At 43.5% G+C, this 2,000-nt stretch overlaps 1 protein-coding gene across 2 annotated transcripts in view; it reads right to left on the bottom strand.

Moving 5' to 3' along the window:
- Positions 1-1,345: 1,345 nt before the first annotated feature.
- Positions 1,346-2,000, bottom strand: part of tmem130 (transmembrane protein 130) — a 6,796-nt gene continuing 6,141 nt past the window's right edge. For both annotated transcript variants that reach the window (XM_015016242.1, XM_015016243.1), the window contains exon 8: positions 1,346-1,666. In XM_015016242.1, coding sequence (XP_014871728.1) covers positions 1,538-1,666 — 129 coding nt within the window. In that variant the 3' untranslated portion in view covers positions 1,346-1,537. The remainder of the gene's footprint in view (positions 1,667-2,000) is intronic.

Here is a 2,000-nt window from a genome sequence, read left to right on the forward strand (position 1 = left end):
CCAGGATCAGGCAGCAAATTAGCACATAGCTAATACCGGTAGCAACTGACATAAAAGACTGTACACTGAAACAAGCAACCTCAGGACTTCACAGTTCAACTGACTGACAAGCGACATAGCATACGACGCTAGACGAGGAACACAGACAACAGGTGGGACTAAATACACTGGGAGGGTAATCAAGGAATGAGACACAGCTGGGATCAATCAAGACAGCACAGAGACTCAGGACCCTAAACCCAGAAAGAAACTCAAAACACAGAACCTAACAGGTTTGGGTTTAGCTTCCATGTGTTTTTGGTTTTAGCGTTAGCTAGCTTCCATGTGTTTTTGGTTTTAGCTCTGAGCTGAGCAGCAGGATGAACCTTGCTGGGTTGTTTACCCGTTGTCTCTCGGATCTGTTAAGCTGCTGAAGCAGGTGTGACGTGAGTCGTTAATGACACGGGTTGCGTGGGATCTTCAGGCTCAGTTGGCACAAACAGCAACAGGTGCGCCATGTGGCATTAGCAACGCTTAACTGATGAAAGGCCAGAAACCCCACCTCCATGGTTTCCTCCAAAGCTGTTCAGGAAAAAAAAATGTTTTAATTTCATCTAGGACTTCTTCACTTACTGAATATTTGATCATTTCTAAACCAGCTGGGTGCTTTATTAGGTACACCTGTTCAGCTGGCCAATCAGCCTCCAGATGAGCTCAGGTATCCTAATAGCAGCCATGTTGGGTGTTCTAATGGTGGAGTGTTGTTTGAACCTTTGAAGGCTATTTCTCATCCACAAGGTGGACATCCAAGCAGACGCCAGAGAGAGAGGCCTCTTCTACAGAATTAGGCAGCTTCAAGGCGAAGCAGCCGACTTTCCGGTACTAGACGGAAAGTCTGCAGGAGTTTGGCAGAGAGGATTTGCTGTTGGAATCATCACAACAGCAACACTCCTCACAATCTACAGTTAGATTTCAGATAGAAATCATGCTAGCATGCTAACATATTAGCATGTTTCATTAGAACTTTTGATTCTAGCACCATTTGCTCTGACTGCTGGGTTTAATACTCATTAAGTTCTGAACTTTCTCCCAGTACCTGCCAACTAGATTCACATGAGGTGGGGTCCTGATTTCCTAAACTAAAATGACTGTTTGCCGTCTACTACAGGTAAGATACTGACTTCTCAAATGCACTCCACAGAACCCAGTCTACGCCTTTTGAACAGCTCCTTCAGTTCTCATTGTTTAAACATGAGCTGCACATCAGCCACTCATTTATTAAATCCATTTAAATGTCAACCTCTGAGTCGATCAGTCATCAATATTTAATCGCTGCTCAGCATTTCCTCTCAAACAGAAACAGACATTACTAGTCGATCAGCTTTATTTAGGATAACAGTCATAATGGGATGAGTCTGGTGACTCACATGGTCACTGGTAGAAATCTAGAAAACAATCAGGAGGAGATGTGAGCAGCAGTTCTGACTGAGGAGGTTCCAGTCCCAAACACAGGTGAGTAAAGGTGAACATGTAGCTCCATGTAGCTCCTGGGCGGCATTCAGCAGCAGTACTGGCTCCCAGGCTGCAGGATGAGGGGAACTCTCTCTCCTTTCTCCACAGAGGAGAAGTTGAGAATGATTTTAGAGTCTTGGTCCTTCAGAAACGTGGCGTTGCTGGAAGCAGCGACCTGCAGGACGGATGTAAACCCACCGAGCGTCAGCAGGCAAAGCTTCTATACTGAGAATAAACAGCTTCATTTCATCCCAACACAACTTTCTCTAGAAACTTCTGCACACTGTAGGAAACTATAATATGCTGTAATATACTACATTATGCCACACTATATTATAATATGTTCTTTACTATGCAACACTGTGTGGTACTACACTATCATTGCACTATACTACAATACATTATCCTAGAATATGCTGAATTACACTATGCAACACTTCACTATACTATTCTATAATATAGTGCAACACATTGCACTGTATTATAGTAGATGCTACTATCTATACTGT

Source organism: Poecilia latipinna, unplaced genomic scaffold (genome assembly GCF_001443285.1).
Source record: "Poecilia latipinna isolate Pla-1442-1.1 unplaced genomic scaffold, P_latipinna-1.0 Scaffold1997, whole genome shotgun sequence".
Lineage (NCBI taxonomy): Eukaryota > Metazoa > Chordata > Actinopteri > Cyprinodontiformes > Poeciliidae > Poecilia > Poecilia latipinna.